Source organism: Rhinopithecus bieti, unplaced genomic scaffold, assembly GCF_001698545.2.
Source record: "Rhinopithecus bieti isolate Rb0 unplaced genomic scaffold, ASM169854v2 scaffold_19722, whole genome shotgun sequence".
NCBI lineage: Eukaryota > Metazoa > Chordata > Mammalia > Primates > Cercopithecidae > Rhinopithecus > Rhinopithecus bieti.
Window position 1 is genome coordinate 568,312 of NW_016809905.1, and position 19,560 is coordinate 587,871.

The following is a 19,560-nucleotide window of genomic DNA, read 5'->3' on the forward strand; positions in this document are numbered from 1 at the left end:
TAATGCTCCATGTTTTCTATCTCAAATGCACAATCATTTTGAGGAGAGTGTTCATTAATTTCACAACTCCCATAGCTAAGACAGGTAGTTAAGCCAAGTAGGAGGAGCACAGACACTAAAGTGAAGCCAGCCTGGGTTTAAATCCCAGCTCCATAATCTCATGGCTAAGTGGTCTTGGCAAATTGTTTTCATTCTTGTTATGTAAAGACGCTTACAGTTTTAAAAAAGAGGTATTTCTTACCTCAAGAGTTTGTTTCATAGATTAAAATGAAGTAACACAAGTTAGGCTTTCAGCAGAAGGCTGGAGATATAATGGAAATTCAAGTAAGTTTGCTTCATTCACTTTCTTTTCTTTTTTTGGAGGGGACGGAGTCTCACTCTGTCACCCAGGCTGGAGTGCAATGGCGCCGTCTCAGCTCACTGCAGCCTCTGCCTCCTGGGTTCAAGTGATTCTCCTGCCTCAGCCTCCCTAGTGGCTAGGACTACAGGCGCATGCCACCATATCCAGCTAATTTTTGTATTTTTAGTAGAGATGGGGTTTCACTATGTTGGCCAGGCTGGTCTCAAACTCCTGACCTCCTGATCTGCCTGCCTCGGCCTCCGGAAGTGCTGGAATTACAGGCGTGAGCCTCTGTGCCTGGTCCTTTTTATCCTTTTTTTCAGCATAACCAGTGTTCTCCTTTCATCTTAGACTCAAACACTTAATGTATTAGTCAACCAGTTGCTTGTCTAACTTTATTCTTTAATTTGTTAACAAAGTCTACCAGTTCCTCTTTTTCTACACGTTTTAGATATAACCATTATTTCCATTTCCACTCACTTTATTTCAGCTCAGGTCTTAATTTATTCTTCTTTTTTTCACAAATGTCTCACTAAATGATCTCTCCACTTGCAATTTCCCTGTTTTTACCTATCTACCTCCCCAGACAATGGGTAACTTAATAAAATTCCCCACTTCCTACTTATCAATCTGCAAACATTATCTAATAATACCATGTCAGTGAATGTGCTGGTGATTTAGGCAATTATACAGATTTTTATAAAACTTCATGCAATACATTGCAAGAATGTATTATTGACTGGTGGTAAAATATTTACATAGAAAGTTATATATAGTGTAAGTTATATATATGTGTGTGTGACTGTGTGGGTATGGGTGTGTGGTACAAACCATGCCCAACTGTAACTATTAGGAATGCTAAAAAATAAAAAAAAAAAAACCGTAAGAACCAAATATTATCAAACTGTCAAAGTTTAACTCAACTTTCAGCCAGCCTTCTGGTGTTCTGTATTTGCACAGTTATAATCAAACAGTTAAATCTTGCTTATTACATGTTGACATTCCAGCAGAGAGGTATGTGAAGTCATAATATAAAACAAGAAAAATAGGAGTCTATCATATCTACAAATGGAAGGAGAATATTAAGGGGAACAGAAGCAACAAAAACAAAATATTCTCATCTGGCGAATAAATCTAATGTAAAATTGGCAGGCTGTGGAGAGAATAGAAATTTTTCCAGTAGCCCCTTAACAAGACCTTGGCCTTCTGGATTCTTGGCTGTGAATCAGAGTGTTCTGGACATGTGATTCTTATAAATCAGTGAGAGGAGACATTTCCTCTCGATCTTCCAACTCACTGTAAATAGCTGAATATATGTTTAATTCTTCATAAACACGATCATCTGGAACCTGATAAGGGAAAAATCATTTCATATCAATCACCACAAATTTCCCATCCCTAGAAGTCTTGCTCAAGAGACTTAACTCATCTACTTTTGTCTTTCTGACTCTCACACTCTCTGTCATTACACTCTAATTATTTCTTTCGGTTCCAGAAAACCAAACCAGACTGACTGGCTAAGTGGGCCCAAAAGAAATCATGTCAGTCGATGACAAGTTGGTGAGGTTATTCCTTAGTATATCTGCTGTCTTATTTATCTATCTTTGGAAGAGAGTGAAAGAGAAGTGAATTTTTTTTTTTTTTTTTTTTTTTTTTTTTTTTTTTTTTTTTTTGGAGACGGAGTCTCACTATGTCACCCAAGCTGGAGTGCAGTAGCCACGATCTCAGCTCACTGCAACTTCTGCCTCCCGGGTTCAAGCAATTCTTCTGCTTCATCCTCATGAGTAGCTGAAATTACAGGCGTGCATCCCCATGCCCTGCTAAGTTTTGTATTTTTAGTAGAAACAGGGTTTCACCATGTTGGCCAGGCTGGTCTCCAATTCGTGACCTCAAATGTTTCTCCAGCTTTAGCCTCCCAAAGTGCTGGAAGTATAAGCATGAGCCACTGGCCTGGCTACTTTTTTTTTTTTTTTAAGACCAAGTCTGGCTCTGTCGCCCAGGCTGGGGTGCAGTGGCATGATCTTGGCTCACTTAACCTCCACCTCTTGGGCTCAAGCGATTATCCTGCATCAGCCTCCTGGGGAGCTGAAACCTCAGGAACCTGCCAACACACTGGGCTAATGTTTCCTTTTTTGTTTTCATTGTTGTTGTTTTGTTTTGTTGTACTTTTTAGTAGAGATTTGGTTTTGCCATTTGGCCAGGCTGGTTTCGAACTCCTGACTTCAAATGATCCACCCTCCTCGGCCTCACGAAGTGCTGGGATTACAGGCGTGAGCCACCGTGCCCAGCCTGGACGAGAGTGATTTTAAAAGGTGGCTAGACTTAAATGCCTCAGGAAAGTGGACAGATGGAGAGAGTATGTTTCATCCATCAGACATGGGCAAGTACGTGAGCACCAGGTGCTGGTGGTTCTCATCAAAGGTAGAATGGGCGGGTGAGGCAAGTGGAAACAGTTGGTAGTCATGAATCAGAAAGGAAAGAATATTGAGGTTTTAGAGCAAGTTGGAAAGGAAAAGTCAACAAATAAAGGAATAAAACAGAAACAGGAATAGGCGGTTACTTCTGGGGCAGAAAACAAGGCCAGATACCTGGGTGGTTTCCTCACAAGCCACCTGCACGTGTCTCTCGTGCTCCACACACTTTAAGGCATCCATATTTTCTGACATTATACAGATCCTATTTTCCCAACCCTCATTCAGAGGGGATATACTATGAAATGTGTGCTACTTATGAGTATAAAATGTGATTTAAAATGTGAGATTTGGAAACCAAAATAATAAAACCTGGAGAAACTATTTTCTGGAAGAAATGTTTCAGAAAACCCAGCCCATATTTTTAAGGAATAAAGCTCCAATTCTTTAACCTGTCATTCAGGATTTTAGATCAGGCTTCTACCTACCTTATTTCCTTTGAGTTCTTCCCCAGCTCCATAGATGGTGAGTGACAGAGCACTACCAAGTCCCAGAATGGTGACAAACAGCATCATCACTACCATTTCCTATTGAACAGCAACAAACGATAAACAACAAGAGTCACATGGTAGGTGCCCCAAAAGTTTATTTTCTTAAAGCATCTCCTGCTTTCATCTCCCCATCATCTGACCAGTCCTTCTAAAGTGACACACATGCACACACGCACACACGCAGACACAGGAAAACCCAGAGATGGTTACTTGTAGTAGATAACTTTAACCCCAAGGAATTTGCCTGGATTGAGGGGAGCGGGCAGCCAGCATCTCCCTGGACTGTGTGAACTTACAGAACACTGCACTATGTAATGGAGGTTACAGAAAAGGATGGTGTTCATGGAACAAGAAAAGAGGGCTTCTTACTGACATTAGCACCCAGAATCTTAGTCTTCCCACACAAAAAAATACATACAGCGGAAAAGGAAGCCACAAAGCACTTTTCAGTCGAAAAATATTTCTGGCAACTGTGGATGTGGATATAAGCCGAGCTCTTCTTCAGGTTGACGATCAGGATGGTAATTCCTGTTGCCCCAGCTATGCTGCTGGCAGTGTTTGCTCCCAGGCTTCCTCTCGCCTGATGATAATAAGGAACACTCAGACCTGGGCCTGCACTTGCTGGCACATTCAATAAACCTGTCTTCATTTCAGGGCTGGATGCATTCAGTAAATTCCACATTGCTTCCAAATTTTGGTTAAAAAGGGAAGCCCTGAAAATGGCCGCATTGTTTAATGAGCATATATTTCTTTCTCGCTGGACTGCATTCAGGAACCACATGGACACATACGGTCTTTCCTCAAATCTCCTTCTTAATTGAAAACTAATTATTTATTTGATCATGTGAATATACCTACAAGGACAATGCCGGTGTGGGAACACTTTTTTTTAGAGCGAGCATCAAGGTAAACATAAACTTCATTGTATGTTAAATGGTGCAATTTATGTTTCTAATGATTATATCCAACTTCTGTTGCAAAAAGCCCCAGGACACAAAATAGATTGAAACAAAGTCATATATCCACATTCACTATAATATAGGAGACAACGAATGTTCCCCTTAAGACTCCTGAAACTCCGTTCTTCTTACCTTTTCAAAGAGGAACAAAGACAGAAACAGGCAACTCACCAGAGATGTGGCATTTCTCCTTTCAGATAAAATTGACAAAATTCCAGAAATAGAAAACTGTTCAAAAAGGAGGAAAAAAGAGCCACAATGAGTTTCTTGTTTTCAATGTGTCCTTTGTAACCCCATCTTCCAAACATAGGTACAATTTGGGGTACTTGATAAAGTTACTTATTAATGTCACCTGTGAACCCAGTATTTCCTTATTCTTATTTTCTGTAGAGTGCTCCTCAAAAGTAAATGTGTATACGAATAAGGCCGGGTGTGGTGGCTCATGTCTGTAATCCCAGCACTTTGGGAGGCCGAGGCGGGGGGATCGCCTGAGGTCAGGAGTTCGAGACCAGCCTGACGAATAGGGCAAAACCCCGTCTCTACTAAAAATACAAAAATTAGCCAGGCATGGTGGCGTGTGCCTGTAGTCCCAGCTATTAGGGAGGCTGAGACAGGAGAATCGCTTGAACCCGGGAGGTGGAGGTTGCAGTGAGCCAAGATCATGCCACTGCACTCCAGCCTGGGTGAAAAGAGTGAGACTCCATCTAACAGAAAAAAAAGTGTATATGAATCATGTGAGGGTCTTGCTAAAATGCAGATTCTTATTCATTAGGTCCTGGATGGAGCATGAAATTCTTCATTTACATGAGACTCCCAGGAGATGCTAACCCTGACAATGCAGCGGTTAATCTTGGAGTAGCAACGTCCAGCAACATCAGGGGCATGAATCTGTTAGACTACCACTCTCATTCTATTGCAATTGTCTATTTGTATGTGCATCTTCCATCAGCTCCTCTAGGCAAGAAACATGTGTTTGTGGCATGGATATTTCCAGAGTTTGACATATATCATGTGAATATAGAGTAATTATGAAAATGTACATGATGATATTTTTACCAAACATTTACATGTTTGATATAAATATAAGTCAATAGCACAAATTCAAAGCAATCTCCTAAAGACTCAGATTGTGAGTTTGATGGGTTGAGAGACACCTAATAAGCTGTGTTTGAAATAAAAAGACAGTAGAGACAAGTTTCAATTATAACAGGGGTGGAGGTTCAAGGAGAGTCCTGAACAAGTCATCTGAGCACTAAGGATTTAGCAGAATGCAAAGTGAATGTGATATAGTTTAGAATTAAAATGTATTCTCATGAATGAAGTATCGATATAATGAAAAAACATGAATAATCTCAAATAACTGCAGCGAAGGAAGACAAACAGTAAAGAGAACATACTTATATAAAAAATGTAAGTTAATTTATATTCACAGAAAGCAGATCAATGGTTTCTTGGGGATGAGAGGAGAAAGAGTGGAGGGAGGAAGAAAGAATTACAAAGGTACACAGGGAAGCTTTTGGAAATGATAGATACATACATTGTATTAATGTGGTGATGTTTTCATGTGTGTCTATGTGTGTCAAAGGTGAGCAAATTGTACACCTGAAATACTTGCAATTTATTATATGTCAATTAGACCTTTAAAAAGTTATACACCTTATTATCTCACTCATCCACCTGTTTTTCCACATAGAACATTGAGTAAAAGAGATGCCATGAGAAAATACCTAAAAGTTTCTAGGGCATAGAAGGTCACCATATGCCCATTGATCTTAATTTTTCTCACCCCAGCAATCTCTTTCCTCATTTTTCATGAAGATAACTTTGTTTTCTATTATTATTATTTTGAGACAGAGTTTTGCTCTTATTGCCCAGGCTGGAGCGCAATGGCACAATCTCAGCTCACTGCAACCTCTGCCTCCCAGGTTCAAACAAGTCTCCTGCCTCAGCCTCTCGAGTAGCTGGGATTACAGGCATGCACTATCACACTCAGCTAATTGTTTATATTTAGTAGAGACGAGGTTTCACCATGTTGGCCAGGCTGGTCTCGAACTCCTGACCTCAGGTGATCCACCCACCTCAGCCTCCCAAAGTGCTGGGATTACAGGCGTGAGCCACCGTGCTCAACCTCTGCTATTATTTTTAGTTGACATATAAAGCTGTATGTAGTCATCGTATAACTTTATTGATGAATAGTGCTAGAGGTATGTTCTTGCAGTTGGATTCTGAAAGTTTAGGTTCAGTTACTATCAGCCAGGTGTCGCTTAGGCAAGTCATTTAACTTGAATTAGATTCAGGTTTCTCATCAGATAAAACTGTGGGCTAAATGTTTAACCCAATGTTAATTATAAAAAGAATGTTTTGTTGTTGTTAATGAGCATATCTATGTTAGGAATTATAAATATCATCTTAATACTGGAAATAACTGGTTAGTTCTTAGCAAGAGAGAGACCTATGTTCAACGTTATTTCAGAAACTATTATAGATATATACTCACAAATATGGCTCCCCAGAATGGATAACCTGCTTTAAATGATGAAAAAATGTCTCCCTCAATGTGTGAAATATCAAGTACAGAGCAGACAACTGTTCCAAAACACAGGCATATCATACCGATCAGAATTTGTGTTACCTATAGAAAAACACATGAATTTCATGAAAATCAAAATATTTTCCCAAGATTGTATCATTTTTTAATAATAGAGGCCGAACATGAGAAACTGGAGAAGTGATCCACACGTAAGACTTTCCAGAATACCCTGGCCGCTATAGGAATTGATATAAGCACTACCTAATGCATGGATGACCAATACTTTTCTCCATGCGCCTTTATGTACGTACTCATGTTGAACATCAGTAATTGTTCTTTACATCTAAGTAAAGAGAAAGATGATGAATTCTTCACTCCTATTGGCCATTCTCATCCTAGCAATTTAAAGTCTTTTTGAGGAAATGCTTCTCTGTTCCCAAAAGGGCCCAGTTAGTATCAGCACTTTATCTACCATGTTTTTTAGAGGACCTGCCACCTCTCATGAATCCAAGTGGGAAAACAGTTGATGCAACTCAGTATTCTTTTCTAGACCCAACCCTTACTTGAGTCAAAGTTGGAGGAAGCTAACTCACCCCCAGGAACTCCTGCTCTTTTTTCAAAACTGTCAGCCATGTATGCTGTGGTGGGGATGAGGCTGACTTCAATAGTCCGCCTGAAGATTCTTCCTGGGGAGATACTGCCAAGACTTCAAATGCAGGCACACTGTGAAATTTAAAAGCAATTCAGTCATAAGAACATTCTCTAACTCCCTGTGCAACATCCTCGACTGACAGAAAGGGGAGTTTTGTTTATTTTTTCAAAGCCATCCTGTAACTCAAATCTTCATTGTAATCACTAAGAAACTAAAACTCAGAGCATCCAAGTAACTGACCAAGAACACCTGAACACTATCCAAGTGATTAGATGGGACAAAATGGAACAAAATCCACGCCAAATTTTCCTATTCTTAATCCAGTGTTACTTTCAAGTTCTTTCTCATTCATCTATGTTGATAAGTAAAACTGAAAATAAACACAGTTACCTATGCATCTCACAATCCTTTTAACATAGAAATGTATCTGAATATATTATGTCAGTAACAAACCCCAACTTCATGTACACAGAATGCAATGAGGGGATGACTCTTACTATTTTCATCTTCAAAGAAGCATCCCACAGCTTGTGGATCATAAAGACCAATCAAGAAGCAGGTTACTTTATAAAGTATTTACAAAAGCATGTGTGAAGGATATGTGTCCTGCAGCACATATCAGACACAGAAGCAAGAGATCTACATACCTAGTATGAACTCTCCTGTCTCATACCCAGAAAATGAGCTTCTAATGTGAGAAAATCTGTTACTTCCACTTTACAAGCTGAGTAAAAATGTTCCCTTCCAGGGAGAGAGAATCTCTTGGAAAGTACGGCAAGTAGCTTCCTCATACCCAATATATTAATTAAACTAGATGGATCCATGCCTAAATCAATAAAGTTTCATCTCCTAAGCACTGTAACTATGACTTCCCCTGCCACTAAGTGACTGAGAGTAGAAAAAAATAATACCCTGTACCTACCTGGACGGCTCTTGTGGGAGAGAAAGATTTGCTCTCTGATGACTTTCTGTGTCCATTTTTTCATTAACTGAGCTATCCAGGAGTAAAGAATATTGTTATATTGAGACTTGGTGGATTTCCTCTTACTGCATGCTCTGAATAGGCAGTTGAAATGGGTTACCTCATGACACTGATGGTTATCTTTATACATGTGTCATTTGCCAGACAGATAAGTTTCCTGGCTGATTAAGATCAACAGGCTTTCACTTGTAATGAATAGAAAAATTGAGAAGTCTACTAAATAAAGACTCATATGAAATAAGAAACTTTGAGACTCCTGGAGCATAATTTTGCCTGAGACTAGCAGGATTTACAGAACCTGAAAATGAGACATTTTACTAGAAATTGAGAAGGTGAGAACGAACTGCAGAAAAGAAAGAGATGTACCCTTCTTCTGGAATTTCCCCCCCTTGTGTCCTAATTCAGCCATTTCTCTGGCAGAAGTTCTCCAACTGCACTTTTGAAAAGCTTGTCTTCCTTGTTTAAGGCATACTTGGTTTCACACATGGACCCAAAACTGAAGTGCTGTTTTTGTATGTGAGTGAGTGTGTGTTAGTCTCTGAATCTCCAGATCCATCTCTGACGTTAATATCTATCATCTTCCTCTCTCTTTCTGTCTTTTGGAAACTGTTTACGTGATTCTCTGCAGCAGATGGTCTTGGAAATACAACAGGCTGCATTATAACTGCTGTGAACCATACCTGATAGTGTGTAAAAGCTAAGAAGACTCCCTTGTCTGCTAAATTATTAGACTGATGGTGCTTAGATCTTTACAATGGCATGAATGGGATAGTGAAAACACTGAGAGGCATGAACTTTATAACAAATCCCACTAGCAAATCTAAACAGCATTGGATTGAACAGTATGCCTAAGTTAGAATCAGGGCTAAACCATGTGATCATTGTACCGTAACTAGCTAGACCATAGTAAAATCAGTACAGATAAGATTCACAGAAGGTTTTAATCTCTTTTATTTCAGTTTAATTGTAAACATAACCTTGAATGGCTCTTCAATAATTTTAAGATACTAAAATCACACCTCTAATCATGTGTGGTTTTTTTAGGGGGGGAGGGGATGTGAAAAGAAAGTATTTTGTTGAAAACTAAGATATTTACATAAACAGAGGACACTAAAAGACATATTTGTATAGCTTTTGTAGTCAAGTTTATTAACTCAGGTGTCATCTTCCCATGGTGTCTTCAGGAATTGGTGGACCTAACCAAGGTGCTATTAGAATTAAGGAATAGAGATTACTCACTTATACGTTCATCCAAAAAGAACTTAATGTTCCATGCCAGGCACTGCCCTTATCACTGTGCATGCACAGATGAATGCCAAAATCCCAGGTCCTTCTAGTCCACAATCAAGCAGAATAGAACAAAGACAAATGATATGTTATTACCCAATATGTTGGAGGCTAGAGGATGTTGGAACACATAGAAGGGTATAACAATTCTACCTGATAGGGGATATGTAGAGTTCAGGGAAGGAATTCCCTGAGAAGGTAACATTTGAGACCAGACTTAAAATTAAAATGATAGCATCAACATTTTTCTATTTTCTTGTTTTTCTTTTTTTTTGAGACAGAGTCTCACTCTGTCACCCAGGCTGGAGTGCAATGGCACAATCTCAGCTCACTGCAGCCTCCACCTCCCAGATTCAAGCAATTCTCCTGCTTCAGCCCCCCAAGTAGCTGGGACTACAGGAGTGTGCAGCTACAGGGGGCTAATTTTTTTGAATTTTTAGTAGAGACAGGGTTTCACCATGTTGGCCAGGATGGTCTTGAACTCCTGGCCTCAGGTGACTCATTCACCTTGGCCTCCCAAAGCGCTGGGATTACAGGAGTGAGCCACTGTGCCCAGCCACGAATTTTCATTTTATCTTTTTTTCTTTTTCTTTTTCTTTCTTTCTTTTTTTTTTAATGGAGTTCCGCTCTTATTGCCCAAGCTGGAGTGCAATGGTGCGATCTCGGCTCACCGCAACCTCCGCCTTCTGGATTCAAGCTATTCGCCTGCCTCAGCCTCCGGAGTAGCTGGGATTACAGGCATGCGCCACCACACCCGGATAATTTTGTGTTTTTAGTAGAGACAGTGTTTCTCCATGTTGGTCAGGCTGGATTGAACTCCCAACCTCAGGTGATCCACCCGCCTCAGCCTCCCAAAGTGCTGGGATTACAGGTGTGAGCCACCACACCCAGCCTTATTGCCTCTTTCTTAGTGAAATTACCCCACGCCTGCTGGGCAAAGTCCTGAAGTCATGGTTCTGTGTGGCATTTCCTAGTAGTTTATAGTAGTTCATTATTTGTGCAGCAAATAATAAGGAATTGAAGTTGAGATTTAGACTGGAAACAAACGGAAGATGGTCTTTGGTGTTTGCACACGGTGCTATTTTGTGAGAATTGTCAACAGAACCTTGCAAAATGTAAATCAGAACCTGTCATACCTTATGGACTCCAAATTGTTTCCTATCTCAATTTTCACAACCACCTCCTTGCCCCTTCGTAAGTTACTTATTATCTTCTATGCCTACACTTTGGTTCCCTACAGTCATGTTTTGTCATCTTTCACAATAATAACATTGAAACATATGACAAAACGACTGACTTTTTTGGTGAGGCAAAATTATCAAGATGAGTTTTAACCATGCTGCTACCTGAAAGGAAGAGATAACAGAGTTAACACCCCTTCCCTACCATGTATCTTTCCTCCCCTAGCACGGTCTTTGCACACGCATTTCACCCACCCCACATCTCTGGCTTCCTCTTTGACAAGCAAGGTTTCCTCTTTCAGTTACATACTAGATTTATTTTTTTTTGAAACTTACAAAAAATTTGCTTTCGTATCCCACATGAGCAATTGTTTTCTCAAACTGAATGCTCTAAATTGAGCATTAAAATAAAATAAATATGTATGAATTTGCATGTTACAAGTTGAAATTTATACTATCTCAGATTAAAGGCTTAAAAGTAAAATCTAAAACCATAAAAACCCTAGAAGAAAACCTAGGCAATACCATTCAGGACATAGGCATGGGCAAAGACTTCATGACTAAACACCAAAAGCAAATGCAACAAAAGGCAAAATTGACAAATGGGAGCTAATTAAACTAAAGGGCTTCTGTTCAGCAAAAGAAACTATCATCTGAGTGAACTGACAACCTACAGAATGGCAGAAAATTTTTGCAATCTATCCATCTGACAAAGGTCTACTATCCAGAATCTACAAGGAACTTAAACAAATTTACAAGAAAAAAATAAACAACCCCATCAAAAAGTGGGCAAAGGATATGAACAGACACTTCTCAAAATAAAACATTTATGTGACCAACAAACATATGTAAAAAAGCTCATCATCACTGGTCATTAGAGAAATGCAAATCAAAACCACGATGAGATACCATCTTGCACGGGTTAGAATGGTGATCATTAAAAAGTCTGGAAACTGAACAGATGCTGGCAAGGATGCAGAGAAATAAGAAAACTTTTAGACTGTTGGTAGGAGTGTAAATTAGTTCAACCATTGTGGAAAACGGTGTGACGATTCCTCAAGCTTCTCCTTGGTGAAGGAATGAAAACACTGGGCCATAATTCCAGCATTCTAATGTTTCTGGGATTTGCTGAGGCATTTACTTCTGTCTTGCCTATCTCAGGCAAGGGCAGACAGGACTTGCCATACCCTAGACACATGGGCATCATTAAGAACAAAGGCTGCAGTTTGAATAGCAAGCTAGTACATGCCACATTCCCCCCTTCCATCTCAGGGCAAAGCAAATAAGCAAAACAAAGAGAACAACACTGAACCACAACTGCCCCCTTTCCAAAAAAAAAAAAACACAGCTCCCTGAGAAGGGAAAGAAAAAGAGAGAACCATATGTTCAACAGTCTGATTTTTCTGAGGGCTGCCCAAGGCACTGGCTCTGCCTCAACCATCTCAGAGCATTTATGGGTCCTGCCATATTCCAAATGCCTAGGAGCCACTGAGAACAGAAATAACAGTCTGAGATAGCATCTGGACTTGAGATGCTCCCAGAATGTCTAGACTGACAGATTGGTGAAGTGCTTCTCCTATATGAGTCCATTCTATAAGACTATGGTGCAAACATCAACACAGGAGTCAAGGACAATGAAGAAACAGAAAAATATGCTCAAAAAAATAGAATAAGTTTACAGAAAGTGACCACAAGGATACAAAGATATGTGATATACCTGACAGAGAAATCAAAACAACCATCGTAAAAATGCAAAATAAAGTCAGGAGAATATGCACGAATGTGAGAATTTCAAGAGAGATAGAAAGATTTAAAAGTATCAAATAGAAATCATAGAGCTGAAGAACACAATAGTTGAAATTAACTAGGTAGGTTCTACAGCAGACTAGAGCAAGCAGAAGAAAAGGTCAGTGAACTTGAAGAAAGTTTACTGAAATTATCTAGAGAAATGAAAAGAATAAAAAGAGTAAAACAAAAAAAGCTTAAAGGGGCCTGGTGTGGTGGCTCACGCCTGTAATCCATGCACTTTAGGAGGCCGAAACGGGTGGATCACAAGGTCAGGAGATCGAGACCATCCTGGCTAACATGGTGAAAACCCATCTCTACTAAAAATACAAAAAAAAAAAAAAAAAGCAAGTAGCAGGGCATGGTGGTGGATGTCTGTAGTCCCAGCTACTCAGGAGGCTGAGGCAAGAGAATGGCATGAACCCGGGAGGCGGAGTTTGCAGTGAGCAGAGATTATGCCACTGCATTCCAGCCTTGGCAACAGAAAAAAAAAAAAAAAAGAAAAGCTTAAAGGACTTATGGGACACCATTATGTGGGTCAGTATAGAAATTATAGGATTCTTGGAAAATGAAGGGAGAGAAAAAGAAAGAAAGCTTATTCAAAAAATAATAAAAGAAATTTTCCAAATCTAAGTGCATCTAGAAATCCCCTAATGGGCCCCTAGAAGGCCCAGTGGACCCCAAATAAGATACCAAGATATCCACACTGAGATACATTACAATAAAGTATCAAAGGTCAAGGGCAAAGTGAGAATTTTGAAAGCAACAAAAGAAAAGTGACTTGTTAATACAGTGATGTCCCCATAAAAATATTAGAAGAATTTTTCAGCAGAAACTTTGAAGACCAGAAGTAAGTGGGATGATATATCCAAAGTGCTGAGAGAGACAGAAACAAACAAACAAACAAAAAAAAACACCACCAACCAGGAATATTACTATTGGCAAAACCATCCTTCATAAATGAAGGAGAGATAAACACTTTCCCGGACAAACAAAAGCTGAGGAAATTTATCACCACTGAACCACACCAAAGGCAAAGAAACAAAAGCAAAAATAGGCAAGTAGAAATAAATCAAATTAAAACTTTTTGCACAGCAAAGGAAACAATAAAAAAAAATAAGGAGACAACCCACAGAATGGGAGAAGTATTTGTAAATAATCTATCTGATAAGGGATTAACATCCAAAATATATAAGAAACTTTTACAAACTTTTTTAACTCAGTTAAACAATCAAACAAACAACAATAACCCAATTTTAAAAGTAGGCAAAGTACTTGAATAGACGTTTCTCCAAAAAAGACATACGTATGGCCAGTGGGTAGATGAAAAGATGCTCAACATCACTAATCACTGAGGAAATGTAAATCAAAGCCAAAATGAGATATCACCTCATACCTGTTAGGATGACCATTAGTAAAACGTAAATAAATCATAAGTATTGGCGAGGATGTGAAGAAATTGGAATTCTTGTACACCGTTGGGGGGAATGTAAAATGGTACAGCAGCTATGAAAAACTGTATGGAGGTTTCAGCAAAAATTAAATATAGAACTACCATATGATCCATCAATCCTACTTTTCTATATTTAAGAGAATTAATACCAGGATCCCATGTTCATTGAAGCGTTATTCAGAATAGCTAAGATGTGGAAACAACCTAAATATCCATGAATGGATGTGTCCTAAATACATACAATGGAATATTATTCAGTCTTTTTTTTTTAAAAAAAAAAAAAAGGAAATCCTACCATCTGCAACACAATGGATAAACCTGGAAGACATTTGCTAAGTGAAATAAGCCTGTCACTAAAGGACAAATACAGCGTGATTTCATTTGTGTGAGATATCCAAAATAGTCAAATTCATAGACTCCAAGAGTAGAATAATGGTTGCCAGTCCCTAGAAGGAGAGAGAAATAGAGAGCTGCTAATTAGCAGTCATAAAGTTTCAGTCAAGTAAGATGAATAAGCTCTAAAGATATAATGTATAACATTGCACCTATAGTTCATAATACTGTAGTGTACATTTAAAAATTTGTTAAGAAGACAGTAAAGTGTTAACTCACATTAAGTGTTCTTACCATAATAAAAAAACATGAAGTTGTACACTATTTGTACATTTTTCTGTATCTTTCATATACCTCAATATAATGTATTTTGAATAAAGTATCAATTTGGCTTTTCCTCTTTCAGGCATTTCCTATTATTTATGATCTATTACAAATTTTCATTATTATTTTCCATGGCAAATATCTATTTAGCCACAAGTTTTATCCTTGTTGTAATGTGAGTGGCTGGCTGGGGGTTTCCATGTTTGCTTATTCCCCTGCTCCAGCTTTTAAATATGTAATTGACAAAGGTTGTATATATTCAAGGTATATAATGTAATGACTTGATGAACATATACATTGTAAAATGACTACCATAATCAAATTAATTTACATATCCATCACTACCCATGCCATACCTTATGTATTAGTCTATTCTCACATTCCTATAAAGAACTGCCTGAGACTGGACAATTTATAAAGGAAAGAGGTTTAATTGACTCACAGTTTCAAATGTCTGGAAAGGCCTCAGGAAACTTACAATGCTGGCAAAGGAGAAGCAAACATGTCCTTCTTCACATGAGGGCAGGAAGGAGAAGTGCTGAGCAAAGAGGGGAAAGCTCCTTAAAAAACCATCAGATCTTATGAGAACTCACTCACTATAATGAGAACAGCAGCATGGGGGTAACCACCACCCCCATGATTCAATTACCTCCCACAGGGTCATGGGAATTATGGAAACTACAACTCAAGATGAGATTTGGGTGGGGACACAGCCAAACCACATCACCTTAGAAACCCAGAACTTGTTAATCTTTTTTTTCCCTTCTTGGACTTTTATTTGAATGTAATATTTGGGACAGTTATTCAAAAGGGCAAACATTTTCCAACTTAATCTAAGTTCATAATAAAACAAGCAACAAAACAGTGTTTGGGATTTCACTTTCTCGTCCTTATAATCAAGACTCAATGCCTCCCGTCATCAATATTTATTTAGCATTTACAATGTGAGAGGCACAATAGAACATAGAGAAAACATTGTCCCTGCTCTTGAGGAGCTTACATTCTAAAAAAAAAAAACCCTCTTTTAAAATGGTTTGTTTGGCGTTTTCTGCAAAGTATTCAGAAAATATTCTGTAGAGTGAACTTTGGATATAACTTTACCCCATCATTATTTAGAGACTAGAGGAAGAGAAAGAGGAAGGATTTTAAAGGCAGACAATGACAGAATATTCAGGATAGGTAAGGTTTAAAGGGAGATAAACACAAACTAAGGAGAGATTTGTTGCAGTAAATAGGATGAGGGAAATAGTTTATGGGATGCAAGCAAAGGAAGCAGAGTGTCTTAGACACTGAGTGGAGGCAGACAGATCATGTGGCCTTTTTCCAAGTAAACAACCACCAGGTAGGAATGGTTGGTGACAAGAGAGGAGGCTTAAAAAGGAAGGTAATCTTGTGTTCCTGACAAATAGAAAGAATAAAGGATCAAAATCAAAGGCAGCCTATAATAGTATTGTTATGCCCAGACCATTTATTCCCCAAAGAAGACCACCAGAGTCCAGAGTCAAAGCCAAGTGGCAAGGATCTTTACTGCAAGTTCGAACTTGGTCCCTCCGTTCCACAGCATACAAGAGGGCCCCAAACGATGCGTGTGCTCGCTTTTTATAGCCCGATGTAAATAAGATATGTAAAGTTACAGAGGAACAAGGGAACTCTTTAGGTTACAGCATTACAATTGGTTAACATTTTAAGTTATACATTTTAGCAGGTTTCTATTGGTTCCTGCGCTTTCAGTAAAACCGCAAACGGCTATGTCCTTATCAGGGACTTTCCAGGTGGTGTTTTTCTAAAGTTGAGATATATGATAGTCTCTGAGTTGAGAGAGGTGTCTGTACTGGGCTCAGGAAGTTGAGAGATATATGGTGGGTTGTGTTTGTACTGGGCTCAGGAAGTTGAGAGATATATGGTGGGATGTTTGTACTGGGCTCAGGAAGTTGAGAGATATATGGTGGGTTGTGTTTGTACTGGGCCTGTTTGTGTTGAGCCCGAGGCTGAGGAATGTGCCTGATTTCTTTTATTCCCCCTTTCAGTATCTATAAATTCTTAAAAATCAAATGTGATTTGGAAGCCCAAAACTCACAGTTAATGCTACCCAATGTCATGATGGAGCAAGAACATTGTGGTTTCCCAAGTTAGAAAATGCTGTATATCAAAATTTTAAGAAGAACGTATTACTTTTTTCCAATCAATCCCCTTCCACTAGAAAAAAACAAAAACTCAATTTTTTTCAGGGTAATGAGGAAGAGAGGGCACATGGGGCATGGTTGTAAACAGTAGTTATGTTAGTAGTATTTTATTTCTCACAAAATACTGGTTAGCAATTCTGAAATGAATTTACGTGTATACTAACGTTAAACAGGTAAGGAAATAAATTGTGGAAATTGTTGCCAGATTTACATATTCAGAAAACAGGTTATAAATAAGCAAGGTTGGGAGGTTGCTAGAATGGATGCTATGTGACCGTATTTGAGTGTAATTTATCAGTAGGAATTCATGATAGAGAGAAAGAGAGAGCGATGGATAGATACATACATACATATGGTAATAAATATAGATATGTGTGTGCATGGGTAGTGTACATGCATATATTTCTTAGCTCTGTGCAATATCAGTTCACTGCAAGCTCTGCCTCCCAGTGGTGCAATATCCGTTCACTGCAAGCTCTGCCTCCCAGGTTCAAAAGTGCAGTGGCACAATATCAGTTCACTGCAAGCTCTGCCTCCCAGGTTCAAGCAATTCTCCTGCCTAAGCCTCCTGAGTAGCTGGGATTACAGGCATGTTTCACCACACCCAGCTAATTTGTGTATTTTTAGTAGAGATGGGTTTTCACCACGTTGGCCAAGCTGGTCTCAAACTCCTGACCCCATCTTGGCCTCCCAAAGTGCTGGGATCACAGGCATGAGCCACCGTACCTGGAACCTGCATACATTTTCAATTGCTTCTTAAAACTCACAGAGTCGTCATTTTATAATCTCTTGTGACTTACACCTCTCTCCAAACTTCCATTTTTCTATCTGCCCATTATACACTGAAGTTAGACCCAGTAAAGTCGCTAGTTTATTCTTTGAATATTCAAAATTTGTTTTAACTTAAAGGCCTTTGAATGTATCCTCTTTTCTTCCATCCTGTTAACTCTCAGTTATCTTTAAGATCTCAGTGGAGAAGACGTGTTCTGAAAAGCTATCACTGACATGTCTTCTAACCTGGTTTAGAAGCTCGTCCTACGTGCTTCTCAAGATTCCTATACTCTTCCTATCAGAGCCGTTGTGTGTTTCTAGGGGTCTGTATCTCCCACTACAAACAATTTAAGAGCAGAGATTATGCATCATTCTCTATTGTATGCCAAACTCTTAGCACAATACATGATGCATAGTAGGCACTCCCTAAATGATTGCTGAATTGGAACAGGAATTAAAATAAATTAAAGAATGTGTAAGCAAAAACTCAGTTGTATGTAAGAAAACCCAGTTCCCCTGAAGAAGAGAAAGAGCTGGAGTCCTTTAAAATCAACTGCCTGTTTTTCTGTGACTAGTGAGCCTTATCTCTCCCTTTCCCAGGCATTGTGAGAACTGTTTCTCTAGCTGTGCAATTGCAAGGTCACTAGGCAGATAAGTCGTAAAACATGTTTTTCTTTGAAAAGTAAGAAATAATGTAATACATGTCTTAAAATAACTATCTTTGTTTCTCGCTTCTGTAATATGCTTCCCCCTGCACAGATCTCCCCATGCCCCACAAAATGCTTAAAAGGTAACTGGACTGACTCTTTGTTCGGGGCTCAGTCCTTTGGATGTAAATCTGACTGGGTGGGTGCACCTAAATAATTAAATAATTCCTCCTCAATCCCTCGGTCTCTCTGATTCCTTAATTATCCCGCTGCAGAATGGATTAAAAAAATAAAGAAATATTTATTACATAAGTAGCTAAGAAGTAGAGAAGAACCTTTGCACATATGATACACAAATAGCTAAGAGTAAATTATGGGTATAAATTTATGCACACAATAAGTGCTTATATTTCTTATTCATACATTTTATTTATCTTGAATATTTATGAATAAGAAATATAAGTGCTTTAGCAGATTTATAAACGAGGAACTGAGGGAAGTTTTCACACCACACTGCCACCTTGAAAAGATGGCTATTGAAGTTGTTGGAGGTTATACCAGGAGCCACAATGGAAGGGTAAGTAAGGTTTCCACTGTTATTTCTCCAGCACATCTGACCACAATCCCACCTCAGCTTTTACCAGCAACAGCAAGACTAACCACAACAGCAACATTATTAGCAAGTACCGAAAGAGATCAAATGAAAAAAACTAAAAGGCAGAAATGAAGTCCACAGGCAAACAGCCCGGGCGGCGCCCTGACAGCCCGGGCTGGTGCCCTGAGCCTAGTTAAAGATCGACCCCGGACCTAACCGATTAGGTTATCTATAGACTCCAGACATTGTAAGGACAAACGTTGTGAAAGTCTCTGTCCTGCTCTAATTACCGGTGTCTGCTACATATCTTAGTCCTGGGCCCAGTACAAACACAATCCTCTATTTTGTCCCAACTTCCTGAGCCCAACACAAACACATCCCCCCGCTCACACATCTCAGAAACACCACCTAGAGAGCCCCTGATAAGGTCACAACCGTTTGTAGTTTTACTAAATGCGTGGGAACAAATAGAAAACTGTTAATTGTATTAACCAATTACCAGTTGTAATGCTGCAACCAAAAGAATTCCTTTGTACCTCTGTAACCTTACATATCCTGTATGCATCGGGCTATAAA

General features: G+C 39.0%; 1 protein-coding gene across 1 annotated transcript; it reads right to left on the reverse strand.

Moving 5' to 3' along the window:
* Positions 1-587: 587 nt before the first annotated feature.
* Positions 588-8,523, reverse strand: MS4A2 (membrane spanning 4-domains A2). Its single transcript, XM_017890772.1, has 7 exons — positions 8,366-8,523; positions 7,385-7,514; positions 6,759-6,893; positions 4,433-4,489; positions 3,721-3,882; positions 3,240-3,338; positions 588-1,689 (listed from the first exon to the last, which is right to left on the reverse strand). The coding sequence occupies exons 1-7, from the start codon at positions 8,419-8,421 to the stop codon at positions 1,591-1,593; spliced, it is 738 nt and encodes a 245-aa protein (XP_017746261.1). The 5' UTR covers positions 8,422-8,523; the 3' UTR covers positions 588-1,590.
* Positions 8,524-19,560: the final 11,037 nt, after the last annotated feature.